Raw genomic sequence first — 25,923 nt, 5'->3', positions numbered from 1 at the left:
ACTGAGCGATGCCTTGCCAGCAGGCATCTCCATTTGCTGAGGAAACGCTGTTTCAGAAAGAGGCACGAGGCTCATGATTTGTTTTCAGTGGAAGCTCCTTATTTTATCCTGTGACTTAAACCTATTCATTCAAGTATCTATTGATGACTGATTTTAGCCTTCATGAACACTGTTTTTATCTTGGCTTATTTATTTACTTATTGAAATTCTATTACAGTTTGTTTTTGGATCACTCCTTTGTTCAAATAGCACTGCAGCATGTTTCATCTACTCCTGTTGATATCTGTCCTCTGTGTCCAGTCCACCCTTGGCCATGACTATCGATGTACCACAGTCAAGGATGGTAATGCCAGATGCAGCCAGCCTGGCAATCACACTGCCTAGCAACAGCCTGGCAAAATGGCATCACAAACAACAAACAAAGGCAGCACTCATAATTAAAGCAAAATGGTCATAAAGGAGCACATATTTCAAAAGTAACATCTTCAAAAGCATTGTAAATAAAAAAAAAACAACCAAACCACTTCATTCCTTGAAGTCTTAAAACCCTCAGTACAATTTTTTCATTATTTGTAGAGGCCAAGGATAAGACTAAAAAATAAAACAAAGTCCAAACCATGACAACCAGGCCAGTGGATTGCAGTCTACATGATGTGAGAGATCATTGTGGTTAGTTATTTAAAATGGACCTGCATATTAAGATGCTTCTGAAGTTTGAGTAAACAAAGGAACAATCTCACAAGAGAATTAAGAGAGAGAAAAAGAAAAAAACAAATTTAGCTTTGACCAGTGCATTAGTTTCCTCTCTGCACTTCTCTAAAAATTCTTTTATCACTTACATTGCATCAGATCCAGGATTAAGGCAGGTGACTGTAAACATTGAGAACATGTATGACAAAGTAAAAGACGAAAGTTAAAACACTTTCTTGGGCATTGTGTGCAGGCATTTAGACTATAGCTCAGCATACTGGCGATGTTGTGCAGAAAAGTTGGGGGCTGACAGAGAGAAAAATCAGCTGCCGGACACCGGCAGTTCACCACAGTGCAAATCTTTGAACTGAGATACTTTGTGGTGTGAGTCCATGGCAAGTCACTTGGTGACGAGGATGGGATTTACACTGTGGATGGGTGGAATGTAATGGTGCTGCTGTGCAGAACAGGTAGGGGTGAACAGAAAGAGATATCAGTTGCTGGCCTCCGGGAGTTCACCACAGTGCAAATGTTTGAATTGAGATGTTTCATGGTGTGAGTCCAAAGCAATTCTGTTGGTGATGAGGATGTGATTTGCACTGTGGATGGGTGGTGTGTAGTAATGATGCTGCACAGAAAAGGTGGGGGTGAACAAAAAGAGAGATGAGATGACGCCACAAAGACACACACCACTCGCAGTGTTCAGAGATGGTTGCTGTGCAGCCGAATAATGGAACTCTCTATTTAGCTAACACTGCAAGGAGATGACTTCTAATCCAGTAGTCCCAGCTTTGCAGCCAGCCACCAGCAGTTCACCACAGTGAAAACCTTTGAATTGAGATGCTTTGTGGTGTGAAACCACAGCAATTCACTTGGTGATGAGAATGACACTTGGACTGTGGACTGGTTGCGTTTAGTGGCGACGCTGTGCAGGATAGGTGGGGACAAACAGAAAGAGAGATCAACTGATGATAACACTACAAGGAGATCACTTCTAAGCCAGAACTTGCAGGTTTCCAGCTGCCCATTGTCAGTTATCACTGTGCAAATCTTTGAACTGAGATGCTTTGTGGTGTGAGACCTTGGCAATTCACCTAGGATGAGGGGACTATTCCACTTGTCCACTTTCCAAGTATCCCTACGTTCTTTTTTTCATTTGACACTTACAGGTAAAATTCCTTAAAACAACAATTGCAATATTTAAATCAGGTTTTAAAATTGATCAGTCATGATTCTGCAGTAGTGCCCTGCGGTGGGCTGGCACCCTGCCTGGGGTTTATTTCTTGCCTTGCACCCTGGGATTGGCTCCAGCAGACCCCCGTGACCCTGTAGTTAGGATATAGCGGGTTGGATAATGGATGGATGGATGATTCTGCAGTATCTGTGTATATTTTGGGGAATTTATCTATTTATTCATCCTCAGCTTAACAGGTCATTTTTATTGTAGGAGGTCTGACAGAAATCAATCAGCTTTTGAGCTTCTAAGAAACTTGCTGAACACTGGATAGACCTGCTGCATCAATCACAGTTCAGAAATCAGTTGTATGGCACCTCGTTCATATTCTGAAAGTTCCTCCAACCCAGCCCTGCCTGCTGCTATATCATAATTCAACCATAGTTACTGTCAACCCTGTAACAGGTCTGTATAATCCATCAAATCTTGTTTTGATGTAAAATTTGTTTAGTCAATCAAATCAAAACAACCCATCAGTGTAAGAATGCAAATGAATGAATCACTCTGTCTTAATTAAATCAAAGTAATTAAGTGCACAATGTTAAGTAGGTCTGTAATTACAAGCTATGTACAGGAGAACCTTATCTTATAGAAACTGAACGTAAGACAGATTTGGCGGCAGAACAAAAGAAAGAAGGAATAGTATACAAAAATGAGAGCAGAGGTGCACACTGGGAGGCTTATTTTTTCATATGGTACAGAAGACAGGAGACACACTCCTCCGATATTCTCATTCTGTTTTGCTCAACATGGCGCACAGTAGTGAAGTTCTTCTTCTTATATGGTGTAATAAATAGTGAGACGCATTCATCCCAGTTTAATCTCATTCACTCCGTGTAATACTTCAGGTTTAGATTTTACAGGCCTTATTTTGTCATTTCCCAATCTATTTCCATCTAATATGTCTCCCAAACAAAAGTCTATTATTATTTCTGGAAATAAGGAAGAATGCTAACTGTGCAGAAAACATTGGTTGAACTGGTTCAAACACAAGGTGGTATCTCAGCCTATATAGCCTCAGGGATGTAGTCTGAGTTGCCTGCCATGGAACATTTTGGTATACAGATATATAGTGAGAAGTGAAGCAAAATGACACCTTTTATTGGCTAACTATAAAGATTACAATATGGAAGCTTTCGAGGCAACTCAGACCCCTTCTTCAGGCAAGATGAAGAAGGGGCCTGAGTTGCCGCGAAAGCTTGCATATTGTAATCTTTATAGTTAGCCAATAAAAGGTGTCATTTTGCTTCACTTCTCACTACATTCATAACGGCTAACACGGTACAACACCCAAGTATTACGGTATACAGGTATGGAATATTTAAAGGTATTTAAAGTGATTCAAAGTTGCCCACCCACTGCAATTGATGATCCACTAGTACGGTGTATTCAGAAAATATTTAGGCCCCTCCACTTTCTGAAAAGTTTGTGTTGTACATTTAATTTTAATTGGAAAAATTGCCATTTTGCCCATCTGTCTAAGTTTAATAACCCATAATGACAAAATGAGAACATGTTTTCAGAATGGTTTGCAAATTTATAAGTAATGTAAACCTGAAGTATCACTCATATGAGTGTAAAGACCCTTTGCTGGGACACTCCAAATTATTGTCAGGTGTATTCTGTTTGCCTAAATTCTCCTTGACATGTGTCTAGAACTTAATTGGAGTCCACCTTGTGGAAACTGAATTGATTGGACATTGTTTAGAAAGTTTAGGATGTCCAACAATTCACATAGCATGTTAGAACAAAACAAAGTCATGAACTCCAAGAAACTCCGTGTAGACATCTGGGAACAAATTATGGTGAAGCATAGAACAGCGCAAGGGTATAAAACCATTAGAAAGCTTCTAAATGATCCCAGGATCATAATGACCTCAATAACTGTTAAATGAAAAAAGTTTGGGACCCCTAGAACTCATCTTAGAGTTGGCCATGAGGCCAAACTGAGGAAATGGGGAAGAATGACTTTGGTCAGAGAGGTGTCCAAGAACCTGATGTTCACTGTTTCAGAGCTTTCAAAGTCTTCTGCTGAAATGAGAGAACCTGTTGGAAGGACGGCCATCTCAGCACCACTCCATCAATCAGGTGATTATGATAGAGTGACTAGATGGAAGCCACTCCTGAGTAAAAGGTTTTTAAAGGAAGAATGATTCTCTAGTCTGGTGAGACGAATAATGAATTCTATGGATAGAACTCCAAGCACTATGTGTGGTGAAGACCAGGCACTGCTCATCACCTGCCTAATACCATCCTTATGGTGAAGCATGGTGGTTGTAGTATCATGCTCTGAGGGTGTTTCATGGCAGCAGGGATAGGAAGACTTGTCAGAACTGAGGGAAGAATGAATGCAACCAAATACAGGGAGATCCTTGAAGAAAATCTGCTCCAGAGTGCATGGGGCCCCAGACTGAGTTGACAGTTCATCCAGCATACAGCAATACAGCCAACACAACACTAAAGTTTTTGACTGTGCTTGAGTGGCCCTGCCACTCTTAAGATATACTTAAACCTCATAGAACATCCATGAAAAGACCTGAAAATGGCATTTTACAGACACATTCTATCCAATCTAATGGAGCTTGAGAGGATCTGCCAGGATAAATGGGATAAACTGCCCATATTCAGACGTGCAAAGCCTGTAGAGGCTTACGCAAGAAGACATGAAGATGTAATTACTGGCAAAGGGGCCCCTACAAAGTACATACAGTAACTAAGGGTCTGAATACTTGCATGAATGAAAGTTCAGTTCAGAAAGTTCAGTTTTTGATTTTTAATACATTTGTAAACCTTTCTTATAGCATGTTTTCACTTTGTTAATATGGATTATTGAGAGTAGACTGATGTAAAAAAATGGTAAAGGTATCCCTTTAAAATTAAATTCAGAAAGCAATAAAGTGTACCTGCCGAACATGAAAGGATCTGAACACTTTCTGAATCCACTGCATATTTGTGAATTTTTGTAGCATTCCAGGATGAGGCACACAATTGCCCTGTGTATCCCAGGAGGTGTGATATGAAATGTCTCCAAAAATGGTACAATGCCCATGTTTCACAGCTGTAGTATAGATTGGCAGACAGCCTGGCAGACAATTTAGTGAATAATTGAGGTTTTTTTGTTTAAAAATATTTCTCCACTGAATCTGCCAAGGCAAGCCGAAACAAGTTTGATCCTGCTTTGGAGTTTTAAACCTGAAGTCTTCTGAGACAATGCTCTAAGGCAGTTTGAAAGATGGCATTGTTTCAAAAGATTCATTGCCCGTAAAGATTTATCTCTAGTACTGGATGTCAGGGTAATGTGCTTCACAAGTTACCCATCTTGAATGAGTTGGGGTTTGTATGGTGGTTTAAAAATATGGTTAAAACTATTTATCACTTCTGTTCTGCCATCTTGCTCATGAAGTTATTTCTGGACCTTTCCATGTACATAAAAGTTCCAGGTGAGGTTGCCCTTGCTCTCCTTTACTTTTTAATATCTCAAATTTAAATTTAAATTTAGGGCGGAGTGGTGGCTCTGAGGCTAAGGATCTGCGCTGGTATCCCGAAGGTGGCCGGTTCGAATGTCCCCGTCACTGCCAAAAGAGATCCTACTCTGCTGGGCCCTTGAGCAAGACCCTTAACCTGTAATTGCTCCAGGGGCGCTGTACAATGGCTGACCCTGCGCTCTGACCCCAAGGGGTATGCGAAAACTAACAAATTCCTAATACAAGAAATTGTATAAGGCGAAATAAAGAACAAAAAAAAAAATCTTTTTCAGAAGCCCCTTGGCATTACAAATCTTATAAAATAACTTCACAATACCCATGATAAAACTTCCTTATACGTTATCAGCATTCAGCTTTTCATAACAATAGCCTCATCTGATCGCCATCAAATTTGTAATCCCCTTAGTTCCTTTCAGACATTGATTAGATATAAAGTAAATGGATCCAAATCCACCCCTACCCACTGAACCAGTTGTGTCAACAGTCTACTTTTTCATGACCCATCATTTAAACAGCTTGGTATTGACATTTCCTTCCTTGTTCAGATTATTTCCATAGCATTCAACCTCAGTGTTTTGAAAGGACCAATTTTCCTTTGTCTTTTCACTCATATTCCCATCTTTAATTTTGTTAATGCTATATTTCCTCCAGCCCAATTTTTGAATGAGGTCTGTGCTCTTCTCTCTGATATTCTCTGAAGCTCTCAGAGTTTCCCTTGTGATGGGTGGCCTTGGCTATTATCTGGCCAGGACACCAGCAGAATGGAAGGACATGGGGAGAGAGCATCTCCGAGGCCCTACCTCCCCTGAGATGCTAGAGGGCAGCCCTCTTGGGCGGCTGTGCCACCACAGATTCTCACAGGAGCCCAATGGAGACCAATATTAAAAATGATGAAACATTCTCACATTACTTGTGCCACATAGTTCAGGTAGTCATGGATTTAAGTCAATCGTAACCAGAGATATCTTAACAAGAATAATGTGATGATTTGTTTGTTTTAATTAATCCACAAACTTGGACAGTTAGAAAATGTATGAGAGAGCCGGGAGAAGGTGGATGAAACTTTCTGGAGAGGAGTGGAGGAGGAAGGACTGAGAAATGGAATGGAATAGCAATGAGAAGGACCTGTGCCTACTCTACTGTACTGTTCTGTGGCTATTGTGTTGCTGTGGGGGGACAAAGGAAGCACCCCCATGTGTAAATAAACTGTGTGGTGTGTTGCAAACTTTTGTCTCAGCCTGTCTGTGTCGGGTTTAGGGTGGCTGTACACACCCCGGTAGTTCACACCCTCAACTATCTTACCTTAATCTGGGATAGGTCTGAGGCAGGGGTGTTGTTTCTGAACCTCCAAGCTTATTCGCTGTCAGCTTACTCCTCTTCCATTACGCTCTTGATGTATTTTACATTCTATTGAGTGTGATTTCCCGCTCTCCATTCACTCTTTCTTTCTCTTCTTTAAACCCCAAATTTGTAAATATGGCCTCCTAATTTCTTATGAACTTGGGAAGTGGCATCTTGTTACGAGGCACCAGTTTAACAATCCTAGATTCACATTATTTTTACAATGAAGCCTCTACAGAATCTGTAGTTGCATATCTTTTCCTTCATGAACACATCTCCATCAAGAAGTATGGAGTTTTGCCAAAGGGAGTAGGTTGTCCTAAAACGGATGCCACAAATCTGGCCTTAAAGACACTGGCTGACCAAGGGCTCCTTCTATTCTACTTATTAAATCTCAAGTTTTCTATCCCTTCTTCTTCTGTCTTCAGCTTAAATCTGTCCCATGGATGTGTGGCATGTTTTTATTCTCTTCTCTCCATGCACTGTATGATATCCTTCTCTCCTTAATGTATAGCTAGGAAAAACTAAACCTAACAGTGAGAGATGACAGGATCACAAGGCAAGATGCAGTCAAGAAGCAGACAAAGATCCTGAGGAAAAACTAACCAAGCATGAAAACTTTTGGCTGCCCCCGTTAGGGGTTGCCACAGCGGATCATCTTCTTCCAAATCTTTCTGTCCTCTGCATCTTGTTCTGTTACATCCATAACCTACATGTCCTCTCTCACCACATCCATAAACCTTTGCTTAGGCCTTCCTCTTTTTCTCTTCCCTGGCAGCTCTATCCTTAGCATCCTTCTCCCAATATACCCAGCATCTCTCCTCTGCACATGTCCAAACCAATGCAATCTCGCCTCTCAGACTTTGTCTCCCAACCGTCCAACTTGAGGTGACCCTCTAATGTCCTCATTTCTAATCTTGTCCATCCTCGTCACATCCAGTACAAATCTTAATTTAACTCTGCCACCTCCAGCTCTGTCTCCTGCTTTCTAGTCAGTGCCACCGTCTCTAACCCATATAATATAGCTGGTCTCACTACCGTCCTGTAGACCTTCCCTTTCACTCTTGCTGTTACCCGTCTGTCACAAATTACTCCTGACACTCTTCTCCACCCATTCCACCCTGCCTGCACTCTCTTTTTCACCTCTCTTCCACAATCCCCATTACTCTGTACTATTGATCCCAAGTATTTAAACTCATCCACCTTCACCAACTCTACTCTCTGCATCCTCGCCATTCCATTGACCTCCCTCTCATTCACACACATGTATCTGTCTTGTTCCTACTGACCTTCATTCCTCTCCTCTCCAGAGCATATCTTCACCTCTCCAGGGTCTCCTCAACCTGCTCCCTACTATCGCTACAGATCACAATGTCATCAGCAAACATCATAGTCCACAGGGACTCCTGTCTAATCTTGTCTGTCAACCTGTCCATCACCATTGCAAATAAGAAAGGGCTCAGAGCTGATCCCTGATGTAATCCCACCTCTACCTTGAATGCATCCGTCACTCCTACCGCAGACCTCACCACTGTCACACTTTCCTCGTACATATCCTGTACAACTTTTATATACTTCTCTGCCACTCCTGACTTCCTCATACAATACCACAACTCCACATTTTCCAGGTCCACAAAGACACAATGCAACTCCTTCTGGCCTTCTCTGTACTTTTCCGTTGTCAAAACTTTTAAACAAGAACCAAAAATCAAAGTTTGAAGGACAAGCCAGAAGATTAAAAAACACCTGTTGTTAATTTCATTAACACCAAAGCAGCTAAAACTGATTAACAACCCCTCCTGCTACTTAACTGACCAAATCAATAGCCCAGAAGTTTAACTGACTTGATGCTATACTCTGATTAAAAAGTTCCTTTAATTTTTTGAGCAGTTTATATACAGTGTGTATATATATTTATATATATAAAATCCTGAGCCTAAAAGTGCAATGATTTTATGTGATGTTTTTATGTCACGTTTTTGTCACACTTTAAATCGGGCTTATTCTAAAACCTACATATATATGTTTGGTATCATTCTTTTCAGAATTTATCAAACTTTAATGTGATGTTGTTAGATTTTCAGATTCTTATTTCGTTTTTAACTTATAAACTAAAAAATATCAAGAACTCATGTCCCGCGAGATGAGACTTAACCAAGAGTGCCAAGAGATTTAACCACGCCCCAGGCCGGAAATAAAAGACAAAGAGTAGGACAGCTAATGTACAGGCTTTTAAATGTTTGAAGCACCACGCGAGATGCAAATCATGTGGCACAGCAGCAGCAGCAATCCAGAAGCTGATCGAGCAAAGAGGAGGTAAAAAAAAAACTGCATTTGTTTCCCATTGTATCACCGTTTAAGAGGGGGTTTTGGAGGAGCGTCTGCATCTCCTTGCGATGCATTAAGCCCCCCACTCTTCACAACACGAGCGGCAAACTGGCTGCAACTGGGAGTTGGGCGCCAAAGCCCCCTAGTATACAGTATATATATATATACACACACTCACTAAACAAATCATTAGGAACAATCGTGTGGCAGCAGCTCAATGTATAAAATGCAGCTTCAGTTAATGTTCACATCACACACCAGACAGGCTGGTTTGAGTATTTCTGTAACTTCAACTATCCTGGGATTTTCACACCCAGTAGTTTCCAGAGTTTACTCAGATTGACGCAAAAAACAAACAAACAAATATTATCCAGTGAGGGGCAGTTCTATGAATGGAAACCCCTTGTTGATGAGACAGGTCAGTGGAGAATGACCAGACTTTTTTGAGCTGACAGAAAGTCTACCGTTACCCAGATAACAACTGTGGTGAGCAGAAAAGCATCTCAGATTAAACAGCATGTTGAAAATTTAAGGCAATGTGTAGTGGCAAGGTTGGCACCAGACTATACAGTGGGCATCTTGTAGTTCAGGACCGACTGGGATCAGACTTGAGAGAAGTCAGTCATGGAGAAAAAGACACAAAAAGGTTTTATTTTCCAAAACAAAAGAGGGTTTTATTTATAGGTGCACAAAAAAATATGTCACAATCAAAAAGTGAATGATATTTACAGTGAATTTACTAGTCCCAAAATGAAAAATAAAGACAACAATGTATATACACAAAACTGTAGTCTTCCTAAGGAAAGAAAACAATTAGGAAGAAACTACATAAAACAAAGTCCAAAGAATCCCAAAAATATTTACAAGACAAAACAGTGTACAGTATATACAAGAAAACCAAAGTGCACCACAAACCCAAAATCTATATAAATACTCCCACCAAAACAATACAATAACTAGGAGATATCGATACTTCTGTGCAAAAGAAAATACTGCATATACAAGTTTGGCACAAGCCGCTGTTTTGTATACTAAAAGAAACTGCTATACCAACCACAGTTTCCACCGCACTGAGTCTAAAAATGACCCCTAGAGGCAAGAAGTGCCCCTTATCTTGGGGGAACAAATCTTACAGCCCATCCTGCAACACGTCGCTCTCTTCCACCTATAGAGGCTGAAGCAGGTGCAGTCTACAAAGGTGCTACGCTCAACCTCTGCAAGGCAGCTATTAAATAGGCAAGTGGCCTCGAGTTCGCTCGAACTTGAGTTCATCCAGATGCGCTCCCTTTGGACAAGTCAATACGTTCTACGAAAGTAAGTTACTTTTTCTTGGGGATTCCCTTCTCAGACTAATGCATGAATGGATGAAATTAGCTAAACGTTTCTCTTTTCTAACGGCAGGGGACAGGGAAACACTCACCTTTATTAAGGGGTTCGCACAGAGTCCTACAGTAGGCCCGACCTGTAAAGTTAAAATCCTCATGGAAACTCACCCCTGCACTTCAGCAATTAAAACAGGTAAGTGCTTTTAACTTTTTATTTCATGTAAGTTGTCTTTGCACTATTCTTAGACATCTTTTTTTTCTTTAAAGTGGTAATGCCTGGTAGGAAGATTACCACACTGCAACAGCAGAAGATCACATCGGGTTCCACTTTTGTCAGCCAAGAACAGAAAGCTGAGGCTGCAGTGGACACAGGCTCAGCAAAACTGGACTGTTGAAGACTGGGAAAACGTAGCCTGGTTTAATGAATTTAGCTCCAGGATGTGGTGGTGTAATGTTGAGGGGAATGTTTTTAGGCACACTTCGGGTCTTTTAATACCAGTCAATCACTGCTTGAATGCCATGGCCTATCTGAGTATTGTTGCTGACTGGGTGCATCCCTTCAGGGCCACAATTCACCCATCTTCTAATGGCTACTTCCATCATGATCTTGCATCATGTCCACAGTCATCTCAAATTGGTTTCTTAGCCTTATCAGAGGTTGGAGTCTATTCTTACTGCACTAAGTGCAAGGCAAGGCGCCATTTCCACAACACACCTACTGTACATGTATGCCTGTACCCAGCCCAACTGGGTCAATTTAGAGTTGCCAGTAAACTGAAAAAATGTTTGTTATACATACTTAGCTATGCCACGTTGGCCCCTAATGTGGTTGTGTGTGTGAGAGTGTGTGTGTGTGTGTTCACCTTGCAATGGACTGCTACCCCGTCCAAACATTGGCCCTGCCAGTGGGATTGGCTCCAGCTTCCCCACAGCCCTGCTCTGGAGAAGCAGGCATAGAAGAATGATGGATGAATGATAATAAGTATGAAATTATGAGCTATTAATTATTAAATAATTAATTAAATATCAGGGATTAATAAATTAGTGACTTTATTAATGGGTAATTAACAAATAATATTGTAAATAATACGTATACAACAGACTGGACTACTTGAGGAGCTGTTTAATATCTTATCGATAAATATCCTGGGTGGCATGGTGGTGCAGTGGTAGCGCTGTTGTCTCGCAGTTAGGAGGCCTGGGTTTGCTTCCCAGGTCCTCCCTGCGTGGAGTTTGCATGTTCTCCGCGTGACTGCATGGGTTTCCTCCCACAGTCCAAAGACATGCAGGTTAGGTGCACTGGGGTTCCTAAATTGTCCCTAGTGTGTGCTTGGTGTGTGTGTGTGCCCTGTGGTGAGCTGGCGTCCTGCCCGGGGTTTGTTCCTGCCCTGTGTTGGCTGGGATTGGCTCCAGCAGACCCCTGTGACCCTGTGTTAGGATATAGTGGGTTGGATAATGACTGACTGACTCATAAATATCCTTGTAAAACATTTCAGCCAGCCGTTTCCTAAGCTCCTTGTTCAGGTTCAAGTTGCAAGGTGGTGTCAGGCAGTTGTTTTATATTGGGAAATATGCAGTGGTTAACAGTACGGTCACAGTACATGTGGCATAGTATTGATCTACTCTGGATTTACTTTGCTTATTGCAATATTCAGCACAGTAATCAATATGTTATAAAACTGGAACTGCTTTTAAACTGAAAGCTTGAAAGAGAAATGTCACTGCTAATGAAGTGAAAAGCCTATCATTTATAACATCTTCTGTATGGAAATACTTTCTGGCGACAGATAATCATTTTTGGTTTTATGCAATAATGTTGCATTGTGTTGTTTTTTTTTTTTTGCAAAGCTGAAGAAAATGGCTGAATGTAACTCTAGCCATAGGGACTTTGAATCAGGTTCTGATTTAAATTTGACTGCTCTTTTACAGTGCTTTCAAGGCAAAGCCCCCAAAGTCCTATGCTGGATTACTACAGTGGATTCTTAAAGTATTCAGACCCCTTCACTTTCTGCACACTTTATGGTGCTGTAGATTTTATTTTAAATTAATACATTTACGCCTTTGCATCAATCTACACTCAATAACTCACTTTGACAAAGTGAAAACATGTTTCAGAAAGGTTTGCAAATTTATTGAAAACTAGCTGTCCCGTGCAGCTCCACCCATGTAGTAGTGAGACAGGACAAACTTTACAAATCAATACAAAAAAATGTAAATCTGGCCAAGCAGAAGGTAGGTGCGCTCCAATGTCAAACGTTGGTACTGTATCTGATCATGTTCAGGTCCAACAGGAGAGCGTCCCCTGCACAGGGAGAACAGCACGTGACCGTGATATTTGTGGCAATCAGCAGCTACCCTCTAAAACACACGTAGCTCTGATCTCTCTCTCAAAAATGTCAAACGTTACTCCTTAACAATCTGTAGATGATAATGTCTGTTGAACAAACAAGTATTGCTAGCTAAGTGGAGGCAAGGTATGCTCCAACAACGTGGTGAGAGGTAGACCAACTTGAACGGAGGTTGGCACATGAGTGAGGAGGGCCCCGCCCCCCCACCTCTCAGTCTGTAGCGTTTCTCTCAGATTCGCATAAATAAATAGGTACCGTAAAGCTAAGTATGATACTTAGCGCGATGAGAGAAGTTGCAAAATCAAGCAGAATGTTCAGGCAAATTATAGAAAAAAAAACAGATCTAAATCTGTTAAGTACTTCTCTCATGAAAAGCGGACAGACATACAGACAGACAGACGTTGGATTTTATATATAGATATAGATTAAAAACTGAACTCTTTCATTCATATAAGTAATCAGACCCTTAGTTAAGTAATTTGTTGAAGCACTCTTGGCAGCACTTACAACTTTGAGTCTTTGTGGGTACGTCTCTACAAGCTTTTCAAATCAGGATTTGGACTGTTTATCCCATTCTTCCTGGCAGATCCTCTCAAGCACCATTAGATTGGATGGTAAGTGTCTGTAAACTGCCATCTTCAGGTCTCTCCACCAATGTTCTTTGGGGTTTAAGTCTGGGCTTTGGCTGGACCACTCGAGAACGGTCAGAAATTTGTCTAGAAGCATCTCCAGCGTTGTCTTGGTTGTATGCTTTAGGTCATTATTAAGCCGAAAGGTGAACAGTTGCCCCAGTCTGAGGTGAAGTGTACTCTGGAGCAGGTTTTCTTCTTGGATCTCCATGCATCCCTTCAATTCTGACCTGTCTGTCTCTTCCTACCGCTGACAAGCACCCTCATAACATGGTGCTGCAACTATCATGCTTCACCATAGGGATGCTGTTAGGCAGGTGATAAGCAATACCTGGTCTTCTCCAGAGATGATTCTTAGAGTTCTGCACATACAGGTCAATTTCTATCCCATCAGACTAGAGAATCTTTTTTCTCATGCCATCAGAGTCCTTTAAATAGGATTCACCAAATCCAAACAGGCCGTCATATGCTAATTACTCATCAGTGCTGCTGAAATGTTTATCCTTCTTACATGTTCTACCATTTTATCAGTGAACCTCTGAAGCTCTGTTAGAGTGATCACTGGGTTCTTGGTCACCTCCCTGACCTAGGCCCCTTTTGCCTGGGTATTCAGTTTGGCTGAATGGCCAAGTCTAGGAAGAGTCCTGGTGGTTCCAAGCATGTTCCCTTTCACAATTGTTGAGGCCGCTATGCTCGTCTCAACGCTCAGATCTTTAAATGGTTTTATAGCCTTTCGCTAATCATTGCTTCTCCATAATTATATCAGTTCCTTGAACTTCATGGCTTTGTTTTTGTCCTGAGATGCAGTGTGAATTGTGGGAGCTTATGTGGTATACACAGGTACAGTATGTGTCTTTCTAAACAACAAACAAACAGTCAGTTCAGTTTGCCACAAATGGACGCCAATCAAGTTCAAGACGCAACTCAAGGAGAACTGAAACAAGCAGGAAGCACCTGACCACAATTTGAATTTGGAGAGACCCTGCAAAAGGTTTGAATACTCATATGAATGAAAGATTTCAGTGTTTGAATTTTTAATAAATTTGTAAACCTTTCTGAAGACATGTTTTTACTTTGTTAGCATGGGATATTGACTGCAGATTGATGGGCAAAATTGGCAAAATTATCCATTTAAAATTAAATCAGCAACACCGTAAAGTGGGCAGAAAGTGATGGGGACTGACTACTTGATAAATCTATTATAATTTCTAGAAAAATGATTAAAAAAAATTATTATATACAGCATGTATAGAACAAGACAGGGAATATGTTGTAAAGATGATTTGCAGAAGTGTTTTGTTTCACAGCATGTTCAACAAATTAAACCAATATCAGAAAAATAATTATAAAATGAGTAGGTTCTAATGGACTGTCTAATACTTACATTTGTATGCCCTTGGTTGCATGTAAGTTTATGTTCTAGATGAGAAGTTACATAAATGATTTTTTAGGTTTTAAAAGTTGTTTAGTGGTGAACAGTAAGGAATATTTCTGCCTATGGATTACTACACAGCCAAAATCTCTGTCTCTTTCCTCAGTCAGCGTCCATTATCGTTCCAATGTTCCAAGGCACCACTCATTCAATATCAGTGGAATGGAACAGAGGTCTCAAGCATTAAAGCACCAAGTCCCTGCAAGTCCCAAAAGCACTTCCAATAATGGCCACTAGAGGGGGATATCATTCTCAAACACCAGCTACTATTAAGGGCAAGCACCAAATCTTTATAAAATAAAAATGTTTATTTCATAAAAAGCTTGGTATAATATATGAAGTTTCGTAGAGTTCACCAAGCTAAAAGGAGTCGCAGCAAGGGTGATTGATGGTCCCAAAACAGAAATCTAATGTAAGGTCAAAAACCCACTAATTGACAAAAAGCACAGAATAAAGCACAATAACTCGCCAACAACAGAGTGCATTCACAATGAACCATCATGAACTTTAGAAGGCCCTCCTGATTTATAGAGCAGAGGGCAGTTCATGGTGGTGATTGGCAGGTTGTCCCGTCTTTTGGGGACCACCCACAAAACACACATAAATATAGCAAAGACAACTGATATGCATAAACAAAACCTATAAATAAAGAATGATGTACATGATCAACATAAATTAAAGAATCAAAAATTTACAAAAAAGACACAAATCAGGAAATGTAACGCTAGCTAAGACATGACAATCAGAGGTAATGCTTTGGGTATCTGCACACACTTTCCTACTGTATGCCAATCCAAGCCAGGATCCTGCCAGAGGTTTGCCATCAGCCACATACTCAGGCCAATGGTTTTAAACAATGGTGTAGTGCTTGCAGGCAAGTGTTCACCAGCTCCCTTCCATTGCCCATGGAGAAATAGGCTGAAAATAAGATTAAAGTGAATGTGCTAATGGTGCGAACTTTCCATTCTGATGTTTTTACAAAGCAAACCTTAGAGTTTCACTGCAAATTCAATTTAACACGGATCATTTTGCTCACAAAAATCACTGCATGCAGCTAAAAAGTGTTAATCAAAAGAATATCTGGGTTGGTTCTCCCTGTAGATGTGTTGCAGATTGTCCAAGAATGATTGCTTCTTAAGTTGTGTCTTGAAGCATTCCACAGCCTGCAGCATTTGCTGGTTGAAGTGAATGAAGCTGCTCATCCATCAGCAGGTGGACACATAGATACACATTTTCCTTTGGGACTATTAAGATTCCTGCTATGTCAGATCAGAGTACTGAAGGATGGAACAATCCAAAGAAGGATGACCTGACAAAGATGGAGCAGTTATTGAATGAGAAAGTCGAACTGAAAGTGAGTTCACTGCTGGACTGGTTGACCAAGGCATGTTTTCATGAAAAGATATCAAACCAGCTGTCAGAAAAGACCCAACAAAATGGAAGGCAGGGATTTGAAAGTTCTTGTTTTATAGAAATGAGCTCTAAGGAGCGATATCTTAATTAATTATTGAATACCGATAGAGTAGTTATTCAGTAGTTTAAGGCAAGTCTTGACATTTAGGTGAGCTCACCCCAGACCTTTTTAAGGGGAGAATTGGGCAGGAAAGGGTGTAGACCAGGTGGGCTCACATGAAAAAGTAAGGTGGGCCGTAATGATCTATTCTATTATTTATTTAAGCAAACTGATGTTACTTTCAATTAAACGTATTAAATGAAACTATTTGCCTAACCTCTGTGACCTCACTTACGTTTTTATGTGGCAGACTGGTGTGGTCTTTACAGATTATTTACTTCTGCATTGCTCTACTCCTTAAAAGCACATACTTGTCAGTAAGCAGAAGGCTCAGCATTATGTTCAGCACTTTCCATTCTGGACGGCACAGTGGTGCTGTGGTAGCACTGCTGCCTGTCAGTAAGGCAGCCAGGATTTGTGTCTCGGGTCCTCCCAATTTTTCCCCATGTGTGTGTGAATTTCCTCCCGGTGGTCCCACAGTCCAAAGACATGCAGGTTAAGGTGGACTCGTGATAGTAAATTGAGCCTAGGGTGGGGTTAGTGTGTGTGTGTTTGCCCTGTGATACCCTGTCCAGGGTTTGTTCCTGCCTTGTGCACTATGCTAGGTGGGATATGATGCAGCAGACCCCCACAACCCTGTTCAGGACTAAGCGGGATAGAAAATGACTGACTGACTTTCCATTCTGTCGCCAGTGCCTGCTTGTAATACATGCCTAGCAGATCAATGTAGGCAAAGCACGGAGCAGCATCAACCTGTTACTGTGCAGAGCTAATGCAGTCGACGGGCACATTCTGCCATGCAGGCTGAGCCGACAAATCAACAGCTCTTAAAATACCAAAATTAGCAAGCAAGGCTTGAAAGTCTATTTTGACAGCACTGTTGCCTGAAAGATATACTTTAAAGATACAATGATAAATATAACAGGTGACAAACCTGACCCATTGTTTATGCTTTTTCTAACAATCTTACAAAAATGACTGTGTGCCAAGTTTTAATAGGGCTGCCTCTGCATAAGCTTGATAGCCAACGCACATAGCTAAAATAGAAATGTCACCTACTACAAAAAATGTTTGAAACATACTTGTATTGTTAAAACAATTAAAATACTGGAAATTGAGCATTTAAATGATAATAGCGACCTGCAATATTTCCCTGGTATAGGAACTTAAGCCATGGGGCTTGGCATTATTTCACCTCTCCATGAAATGGATAAGTGGGTCAGAAATGGAATAAACTGATTGATATAAGAGATATCTGCACTATAATCGCAATGATGTACAGAAAAGTAGTTGCACTGTGGTTTAAGTAATTTTATATGCTACTTAAAGCAAATCCTTTTCATCATACCTGAGTAAAAAGTATAAAATGCTGTGTGATAAGACAATGGCAGCTGACACTCATACCATACATCTGACTGATGTATTCTTCCAAAGTGACTTACAAGTTCAGCATTGTTTTACAGTTGGGGCCCAGGTGAGTTAAGTGATACCACACTGCGAGCCAAAGCCTGAAGTTCAGCCTGCCAGCTTGTGGGTCACAATCCAGCACCTCAAGCCTTGTATAAGAAAATTTGTTAAATTCGTACTTTGATGGGCGGCCTTTTCTCATAGCAGACAACTGATCCTAAATTCACAGTCTCCTAGATTATTAGTTGTTGCTTACTAGAACACTTTACAAATAAATGTAAGGTATTTTTTTCCCAGATTTTCCTCTTCTCTTAAATGTACTGTATGTACTGTTTATGCCCTGTTCCCACCTCAGAACTAGCACGTTTAGCTTTTGTAACTTTGACTTATATTTGTTTCCCTGTACAATAAAGGAGTGGGAGAATGTTTGGGCCTCCAAATGTTTCTTCATCAGACTTCAAAATGGCTTTCCATATTATCAAAGCCATTATGGAAAGCCTGAAGATGCCAAAACATATGAAAATCCATGGATGTCTGTTTACAGCAGGGGTCCCCTACTCCGGTCCTGGAGGACCCCAGTGGCTGCAAGTTTTCATTCTAACCCTTTTCTTAATTGGTATCCAGTTTTTTGCTGCTAATTAACTTCTTTTCCTTTCATTTCAATTGACTTGTTTTTTAAGATTTGTTCCCCTGAATTTATTTATTGTTCCTCTGAACTGCTTCTTTTCTTTCCTTAAACAGAAATGAAATGTGAAGTGAGGGAGCCAACAGAAGACCAACTATGTCAGGGCCTCAAACTCCAACCAAATTCACTCCAACCAGTTGCTTAATTAGGCGCAGAGTCTTGTCGATAATTAAACCCATTCTTTAACTCCCATGGCTTGTTGCTGCTCTCATTGTGCAATAGCAGACATTTCTAAAAGTGTTCATTTTCTCATTTCTAAGAGCATCGTTAAAATGTTTTTGGGGACCTGAGCAGATTGTTAATCTTGAGACCTTCACATTTCTTTATATTCAGGTATTGCATGATAGACTCATTATTGTTAGTTACTTTTGGCAGATAATTAAGGAAAAAGAAACAATTAAGGGGTCTGAGTCTTCAATAGCAAGTCAAATTAAATGAATTTAAAAGAAGTTAATTAGGAGCAAAAACAGGTCACTAATTAAGAAAAGGGTTACAATGAAAACCTGCAGCCACTGGGACCCTCCAGGACAGGAGTTGGGGACCCTGTTTTACACTTTTTGAAGAAGAAATACAAGAGTGGTCAAGATGGGCAAGTTCTTTAGCAGAAATCAGCTCATAGTAATAAAGAAATGTTTTTAACAAGAGTGACAGGCACAATTTAAATGGTTCTAATGACAGAGAGTGGTAACAGATGAACAACACCTTTATACTTTATACCTTTATACCTTTATACTAAGAGTACACAAACATTACAAAAATCACAGAGTTACTGATGGAATTGAAGAAAACCAGAAATGTAAAATGCTGACAATGTTTGAAAAGGAAACAATTCAGAGAGAACATCAACAAAATAACAGAAAACAAGAAAGTGGAATTCAATGCAATATGAAGATCAGAAGATCTGTGAGATATAATACTAGAAGAAGCAATTCTGTCTGGGATTTAAGATTAGTAGAGAAATAAACCACATATTCCCTCAGAAAGAAACATCTGCAAAATAGTGAATGTCAAAGTCAGCCAAACCCAAATTAAATACACATTGTATGGACAAACATATGAGGACAACCTTCAAAATGATTTGGATCAGGGGTTTCAGCCACACCCATTGTGAACAGGTGCATAAAATCAGGTGTACCACCATGCAGCCTCCATTGAAAAACACTAGCAGTAGAGCAGGCTACACTGAAGAGCGCTGGGACTTTAAGTGTCATATGATGCCACCATAGGCGTTTCACAAGTAAGTACATGAAACTTCTGCTCTGCTACATCTGCCCTGGCCAATTGGAAGTGCTCTTATTAGGAAGTGGTATTGTCCAGGAGCAACAGCAGCGCAGCATCAAAGTGGTATAAGGACCATGCAAACTCAAAGAGTGGGGGTGCCACCGAGTGCTGACGTGTAAACTAAAACTCACTTGTCCTCCCGAGTTCTACACTTTATCTTACAGCAACATCAGCACATCGTGTTGTGCAAGCTTCATGAAATGGGTAACAATGGCCAAGCAGTTACACACAAACCTAAGACCACTATGTGGAATGCCAAATGTTGAGTGGAGTGGTGTAAAGCATGCCACCATTGGACTCTGGAGCAGTGGAGACGTGTAATCTAGTGCGACCAATCACACCTCACTATCTGGCAGTCTGATGGACAATTCTGAGTTTGGCAAATACCAGGAGAATGCTACCTTCTGGACTGCATAGTGCCTACTGTAAAGCATCCTGGAGGTGGAATAATGGTCTGGGCCTGTTTTTTAGGATTTAGGCTGTGCCCCTTGGATCCAGTGAGGGGTACTGTTAACCCTTTAAACTCAACCCATGCCAGGTCCATCTTCAGCTCTTTGATTTGACTGGCTATAACTTCATCATGCTTCACTCAATATTCATGTTCTGTCCCTCTGAATAAAAGTCTGGCATTTCTCTTTCTCTGTACACCTGAATACTTAGTTATATTGTGCTCATATGTTGTAGCAGAATAAGTTTCACATTTCAGTAACGTTTTTGCCAAAAAAATGAATTTTAAATGTTTATTTTTATTTCCATAAGGTTCCAAACTCTATAAAAGTGTCAGTGAATATGTCTGGAACACCCAAAAAAATTGTTAGGAAATATGTACAAATAAAATTTCTAGTTTTACTGTTTTGAAGCAGTATGAAAATGAGGATTCTTTTTCTTTTCTTTTACTTATTTTAAAGTGTCCATAGTATACATATTCATTATTGAAAACCTATGGTCTATGTATCATTTATAAAATATATACACATGCAAATACTGTTTAATACTGAGTACTGTTTAATTTGTGATATATATACTGTATATATACAGTGTGAGTGAAAATGATGTTAACACTAATAGATTATTTTTATCTCGATCACACCTTTCCAGGTCGATGGATAGATTGTGGTGGACCATTGCCATGGCCTCCACACTCCCCTGATTTCACACCCTGTGATTTCTGGTTATGGGGTATGGTGAAGGAGCGCGTGTATAGCAGGAAAGTTCATAATATCAATGACCTGAAGGACAGAATACGGACTGTGGAATCATCTATTTCCCACAAAATATGTGTCTGGGCTTTAAATGGTGCTGTTGCTCGTATGTTCTCTGAATAAATTATTTCCACCATTGAAATGTTAACATAATTTTGACACACCCTGTATATATATATATATATGGTACATTTTTTCAAATCGAAGGGGTCTAACTATGTTCTGAATCCATTGTATATATAAGATATGTGAAGAGCTTGGTGATGGCCACCCTCACAAAAAATAAAAAGCTGAAACAGAAAAACCTTATTTGTAGGCCTTCATTTTCCTTACGTAATGGTAATGCCTGGCACACCTTGGGCAGCAGGCCATTCCGTTGCTCTCTAGGCATTCTAATCACCACAGTTTACATTTACTAGAAAGAAAGTCTGCTTTCCTTTAAGGCAACAACAAGGACAACAGCGAACTCCAGATGGTAAGCCTTTCACATATTGTATGCAAATACCTTACAGGGTAAACAATATGAATGCAAATAATGAAGTGGAAATTGTTAAACTTTAACACATGGAACATATTTTATTCAAATCAGTGTTAAGCTATTAATGGCATACGTTTATTTTGATTAAGACCTTATATGAGACCAAAAACTATTTTAGAACATTCCTTTATGGTCATATTCGTACAAATTAACAAGCACATACAAAGCAAAGATGAAGAACATGTTTATCTTTAAAAACATTATTTCCATTTTTAAAGCATAGTTTACATTTATGTTAAAAGGTAATAACTGTTAAGTATATTTTTATTCCACCAAGTACAAATACAAACAAACAATTGTCTTGTGACTTAATAGCGATCATCTGTATTTATACCAATGACTTTATCATGTTTGGAAGTAACTGGATCAGGTACCATGTTAACTAATCAAAAAGTAAAAGTTAAATAATATTAATTTGTCTTAAAACTGCACATTCAAGTAACCTTTGTTGACACTAGTTTTTCAGAAAACTAGGGGACATTTGTATTATAACAAGTATATAATGGTTTAGCTTAAGAATGCTTTGCAACTTTTCTTAAAGTTTATTGCAAGAACTTCATTACTTATTTCCTAAGATGGAGTATTGCCTGCATCATAGTTTAACATATTAAAGTAAGAAGTAGAAGAACAAGCAGCAAGCAGATACAATAAACACGAAAATGCCATATTACAGTAAAGACAACCATGTGCATTGCTAGTATACTTTCTGTTGAAGTTATTCTTGGTGCTGCAGGGTCTACTTCATTCAGCCTTTAAGAATAAAATTATAAAATCGTTATGATTTCCTGCGTACCTTTAAAATTGGGACGAATTCTTGCATCATATCCTGATGTTTTTCCCATTAATTTGTCCAAAAAATCAGAAGGAGACATTGTCAATGAAGAGCTTTTTGATGACGATCTGAAATCATGCTCCTTAGCAACAGCTCCTCTGCAAGAAAAGAACACGTTCTTATAATAGCTGCCCAGTAGCATCTTAGATATCTCTTACATGTGTATATATGTATATCTATATATATATATATATATATATATATATATATATATATATATATATATATATATATATAGGTCTGAAATAAATAAATAAATAAGGCTACCATATGTTCTACTTTACAAATAACAGCAAATTAGGGGTTTTCAGAGCCTCTCAGCGAAGTAGTATGTGTGAAAAGTAAGAGACATTTTGAAACTGTGCTTTTGAAGAACTGACGGCTGCCGCCTGCGCACTCCCAGTGAAAGCTCAGCCGCTAATTACGCGCACTGCTCCGAATGGATTGCTGGATTTCTGCCACTATCTGCTTGTTTTCATTTCAAAAGAACCAAATTCAGTTTGTTGTTACTAAGAGACAAGAATATGATGACTTAAAGTTGCGTTAGCGTCGAGACAAATGTGCTAGAAGGCTTTCAGTCATTTAGTAAAGACGATGACTAATGTAATATGGGCCGTTCTGGCTGTCTTGAAATTCTATGATTCATTTTTTTTTTCGTTGCCGTTAACTACGTGAATAATCACCCGGTTTGTTTGTTATAACCCCATTTAACAGATGTTATAATCCTGAATACGAAATTTACAGAACATGTCTTCGTACAAGATGTGTTATTTAATATGACTTGGAGATAAGTTCTTATCCTCGCTATTAATACAAATTTGTATTATTTTTCTTATTCTATCCTTAATGGCTATTGCGTGGTCACATTTTTCCGACGCCTGCAGCCTGCAGCAGATTATTAACGGATTCCGGACTAATACACCCAAGATGGTCTGAGTGATAATGAACGTCATCACCTGTAAACTATATAACGTATGTATGGAAGTACTTTTAGAGTACTACGATCAGCTTTTCAAAAGATATACAAATCAGTATCTGTAAAGCTACATATTGTTAAAACGTTTAATTGACGTACATGAAATTGAACTGCGCACTGAGAAACATCTGAATTGTCCACCCATTTTCTGGATGCGCTTTCTTCCAGTCAGAATATCCCCAGTGCAGACCACTATTACTACCGCGTTCATTTTCTGTTGTTAGTACTTATCATTATTTGTCTGTAGCGACTTACAGCATTTGAGATTCATTTCTTTTGTTTGTTTGTTTGTTTTCCAGTTTAAGCACGGGCAGGTGAAGTGTCTCGCTCATGTTCACGCAGCGTCATTACTGGGACTTGAACTTCCAGTGTCAGAGGTCCAAAGTCCAAAGCTTTAACCACTACTCTTGCTGAACCAGACTGACTGTAGTTGGGTGGAAACCAAAGTCAACGAAGGGAACGCACCAAAACACACCAAGAATATTCAGTTTTCATAAATTAGGCAGTGCCATTCGAATTGCAGCCTCTGTTCGTTTCACAGCTTGGGGTGCATTTGGAGTGGAGTTTGTTTGTTCTCTCTGTGTTTGCACGCCTTTAATCCCCTCTTTAGATTACGATGTCCTCCGGTGATCTGTGACATACTACTGAGTTATTAGGCTATAAACTACCTGGTGTGAATATTTATGCCCTTCCATAGCCTGGCAACCCTACCCATCCGAACCAGTAGGTACAACGCACAGCACTGTATCTGGAACTGCATCTAGAAGTATATGTAACGTGTTGTTATAACGAGATCATGCTTAGGGTTCGATTTACTTTGAACTGTATCACGTAACTATTAATTACTATTCAATAAGAGTGACGCTGTCTAGGTAAGTTCGCTTTTTAACTTTTCAAGTTGATCACTGATTTTTACCGGAGCTTTTACAAGCGTCAGCGTAGACTTTATACATACGTTTGTCTATACTGTGTTAAAATAATAAAAGGAGGCAAATTGCCGTCTTGTACACGTGAGATGTCAAAAGAGAGTAAATATAAGCAACACAAAAATGCTAATAAAGCTGTTATTGAACTGCTTTCCTTTAAATTACCTTTATCCCAATCTCAGTTTAACACAAATTATGTAGCTACACTTGGGAATAATTAAATACTAAGCTTTCTTAGGTCAGTCTATCGCAAGCATGTAATATGTTGAACACAATTTCGTAAGAGAAATACATATTTAAATAAATACTATATTGATATATTTTATGATCTGTTCTTTTATTTTCTTCCTTCATATCCCTATTAAACCGCCATTGACATATAAAGAATAAACTCGCCATGCTATCAAAACGCTCCGTAAATACGTCGTTAATCTTCAACTTCATGAACCATTAATCGATCTTTTATTTCACCCACATCATACCGAACTAGATGCCTTTCTGCCTGGTCAGCCTACAGGTGTCAATAGCAGTCATTTCACACAACACAATGAAAGCCAATGAAATGACAGTCGATCCTAAAGATCTGCTTGTAAATAACGTAAAGTAAACATTTATTTCATCCCTGCGCGCGCTCTCTCTCACTCTCGCACATTCCCTGCCCCCACTGCCGTCCTTTTCTTGTAAGTGTAGCAACTTTAAGATCTACGTACCTGAAGTTGTTTGTCTCTAGAAAACACGCAAAAAAGGTAGTCAAGATTTTAACAAATGGTCGATTCATTCTTCTCAATTGCCGTGGCTAGGCACGCACTTTTTGTTTAAATATTCCATGGACAAGAGTTAGCGAAATGTTAGTCCCTCTTTTTAACATTGCCCCCCTTTCAATTCGCTAAATATATATATATAAAAAGAAAATTAAAATAAAAAATCATCCCATATATTTTTCAATCCTTGGGATCATACTTAAATCCAGATCCACTTTCCACCGTTTTGGGAAGAGACTGTTCTCAGAACGGCATGCTTTAGTTCCCAACACGAACACCTTTACAAAAAGGAAAACGGTCCCAATTGTATTTCTTTTCGGTGATCAGCCATCAGCAGTCTTCCACTTAAAAGACATTGTTATTGATCACTCTTCTCGCTGAAAACAAGCAGCCGTTGCAAAAGATGCACATCTACTGTCGGAATGAGAGACGTGCTCTCTCTGCGCGGCTGACTAATTTCAGCACTTGGACAGATCCTACTCAGGCTTGATGCGCAGGCGCACGAGCGGGTAGTGACGGCGATGTGACAGGATTTCGAATAGAGCAGAAAAGAAAGGCAATGATTGCAAAACAGCAGACTTTTGCTCTTTTAATTTCCTCCATCGCATAAATACGCCCGTATTTTGTATTTGCAGGAAGAGCATCAGCACCTCAAAGCCCACTGGTTTTCTTCACCATGATTGATTGGGCATAAACACGCAACCATAAATCATTACAGTCTCCTAGCATCCGTGCACTTTTGACATTTATTTTAAACAAAAGGGATTAGAATGGAAGTGTAAAAGTAAGAACAGTTTATTAATAGCTAAAAATGATGGTATAACCTTTATTTAATAACACTAGGAATCTACTTGAACTATAAAAAAATAAATCATTGCACTACCTGAATGTTTTCTTGCTATTATATAAAACACAGAATAAGAAAATGTTTCATTTAGATTTATGCCATTGTGAAAGACAACTAATCAATCAATAACTGTGAAAGTTGAA

At 39.5% G+C, this 25,923-nt stretch overlaps 1 protein-coding gene across 3 annotated transcripts in view; it reads right to left on the bottom strand.

Moving 5' to 3' along the window:
• Nucleotides 1-25,404, bottom strand: part of glra2 (glycine receptor, alpha 2) — a 225,233-nt gene extending 199,829 nt beyond the window's left edge. For 2 of the 3 annotated variants that reach the window (XM_028800850.2, XM_028800851.2), the window contains exons 1-2: nucleotides 24,883-25,404; nucleotides 22,232-22,368 (exon numbers count right to left, since the gene is read on the bottom strand). In XM_028800850.2, coding sequence (XP_028656683.1) covers nucleotides 22,232-22,368; nucleotides 24,883-24,950 — 205 coding nt within the window. In that variant the 5' untranslated portion in view covers nucleotides 24,951-25,404. Of the gene's footprint in view, nucleotides 1-22,231; nucleotides 22,369-24,882 lie in introns of those variants that run through there. The other variant, XM_051927231.1, reaches the window with a different exon arrangement.
• Nucleotides 25,405-25,923: the final 519 nt, after the last annotated feature.

This window comes from Erpetoichthys calabaricus, chromosome 4, assembly GCF_900747795.2.
Source record: "Erpetoichthys calabaricus chromosome 4, fErpCal1.3, whole genome shotgun sequence".
Classification (NCBI taxonomy): domain Eukaryota; kingdom Metazoa; phylum Chordata; class Cladistia; order Polypteriformes; family Polypteridae; genus Erpetoichthys; species Erpetoichthys calabaricus.
Note: the sequence above shows the minus strand (reverse complement) of the source record. Positions and strands in the feature narration are given on the sequence as shown.